This window comes from Poecilia latipinna, unplaced genomic scaffold (assembly GCF_001443285.1).
Source record: "Poecilia latipinna isolate Pla-1442-1.1 unplaced genomic scaffold, P_latipinna-1.0 Scaffold4101, whole genome shotgun sequence".
In the NCBI taxonomy this organism is placed as follows: domain Eukaryota; kingdom Metazoa; phylum Chordata; class Actinopteri; order Cyprinodontiformes; family Poeciliidae; genus Poecilia; species Poecilia latipinna.
The window spans coordinates 21,722-23,495 of NW_015116717.1; the positions used below are offsets into that span (position 1 = coordinate 21,722).

The window sequence follows — 1,774 nt, forward strand, 5'->3', positions numbered from 1 at the left end:
CCCAGCTGACATATTTTCACACACATCAATCCACACACCCACACACCTATACGAATTTAAATGGTCAAAAGCCATTCAAAGACAGGTTCCAATTCCATATTTGTTAGCTTGACTATTTAAGTTAATTGAGCAATCAAGGTCTCATCAAACACACTGAGATATGCTTTTGAGCAAAACTACTGACCTTTGACAAGCAGATGAACTTCTGACAGTGTTGTTTCTTTTTCTTCTTCGTCAATCATGCTGCAGGTGTAGTTTCCATTGTCAGAAAGTTGGAGTTCACTTAGAGTGAGGCTGAAATCACCAGAGTCGAAAGCATCAGCTCTCATTGATGTTCGTCCTTTGAAAATCTCATTTTGTGATTCTAGGTTGTCTCCTTCTCGCCGTTGATGGACGATATCAGGTTTAAGATCCAAGCGTCTCCATTTCACTGTAACCATCTCTTCTAATGGTTGGCTGTACTGACAGGGCAGAACAACAGACTGAACCCATTGAACCTCCACTTTTTTAGTCAATGAATCCTGAGAGGCTGGAAGGAAAAGAAAAATACATGCTTTAAATGTCTTAAAATAAATAACCTTTAGTTACATTACATTTCATCTTTGGACGATTTAATCCTATATTATTATCATAATATTACTGCCTTAAAGTTCTCTACATTCATACTTAATTAAGCAGTATCATGAATGAATAAGAAAAAAAGGATTAAATGTATTATTTCTACACATAGATTTGTTAGATTTGTCTCTCTACAAATCTAACAAAAATCTCAAATTAAAACCCACCTGTTTAGAGTTGCTTATGGCTAGAGTGGGGGGTTTGATGTCTTTGATGTTTTTAATGTTTTTATCTTTACTTTTCATCTATTTATTAATGTCACATACTGTTTTTATGTTTTCTTTAATTATGTAAAGCACCTTGAAATGCCTTGCTGCTGAAATGTGCTATACAAATAAAATTTTATTTGATTTTGATTTACAAATCTTTATTGGTGAATAGTACCACATAGCTCAGGGGGCTACAGGCAGAAGACAATAAATCTGCTTAAAGTATGTAGCCCCTTTGAAATGTGATCATAGTGATAATAAAATCTCCAGGCCAGGACACTGTTTGTTGCAGTCCTTCAGAGTTCATGCTTAAAACTAACAATAAAATGTATCAAAAAGGGAGAGTGTAATATATATATTTATAATCACATATAAAAGACATGCAGGATACCAGCCAGGTAGCTTACCTTTCAGCTGCAGTTCAACTTCAGATAGTGTTTTTTCTTCTTCTTCATCAATCAGGCTGCAAATGTAGTTGCCGATGTCAGAAAGCTGGACTTTACTCAGAATGAGGCTGAAGTTACCAGAGTCTAGAGCATCAGATCTCATTGATGTTCTTCCACTGAAAAGTTGATTTTGTGATTGCAGGTCATCTCCTTCTCGTCTTTGATGGACAATACTGGGATTAAGATCCCGGCGGCTCCATTTCACTGTAACAATCTCTTCCAATACTTGATTGTACTGGCAGGGCAGCACAACAGATTCTGCACCCTCTTGAACCTCCACTTTTACCATAAAAGATTCTCGAGAGGCTGAAATAGCAAGCATAAAGGTTTTAAATCAGTGTAAAAATACATATAAATCAAATATGTATCTTTTGTCCATTTAATAAAATATTAATGCCTCAAAGTTCTCTTCCTTTCCAATGTATTTATGCAGTTTCACAAAGAAACACCAGATTGAATCTTAGAATAATTTAACAGCAGAAGATAACTGTTCTGATTGAT

The 1,774-nt window shown here is 35.4% G+C and overlaps 1 protein-coding gene across 1 annotated transcript; it reads right to left on the bottom strand.

The window, feature by feature from the left end:
* Positions 1 to 176: 176 nt before the first annotated feature.
* Positions 177 to 1,579, bottom strand: LOC106942195 (matrix-remodeling-associated protein 8-like). Its single transcript, XM_015025414.1, has 2 exons — positions 1,235 to 1,579; positions 177 to 529 (listed from the first exon to the last, which is right to left on the bottom strand). The coding sequence occupies exons 1-2, from the start codon at positions 1,560 to 1,562 to the stop codon at positions 177 to 179; spliced, it is 681 nt and encodes a 226-aa protein (XP_014880900.1). The 5' UTR covers positions 1,563 to 1,579.
* Between the last annotated feature and the right edge of the window lie 195 nt (positions 1,580 to 1,774).

Excerpts from the sequence above, each read along its gene's own strand:
- LOC106942195 (XM_015025414.1), bottom strand. The coding sequence starts at position 1,562 with ATGGTAAAAGTGGAGGTTCAAGAGGGTGCAGAATCTGTTGTGCTGCCC. Across the intron at positions 530-1,234 it reads AGTTGAACTGCAGCTGAAAG|CCTCTCAGGATTCATTGACT; the intron begins GTAAGCTACCTG and ends TTTTCCTTCCAG.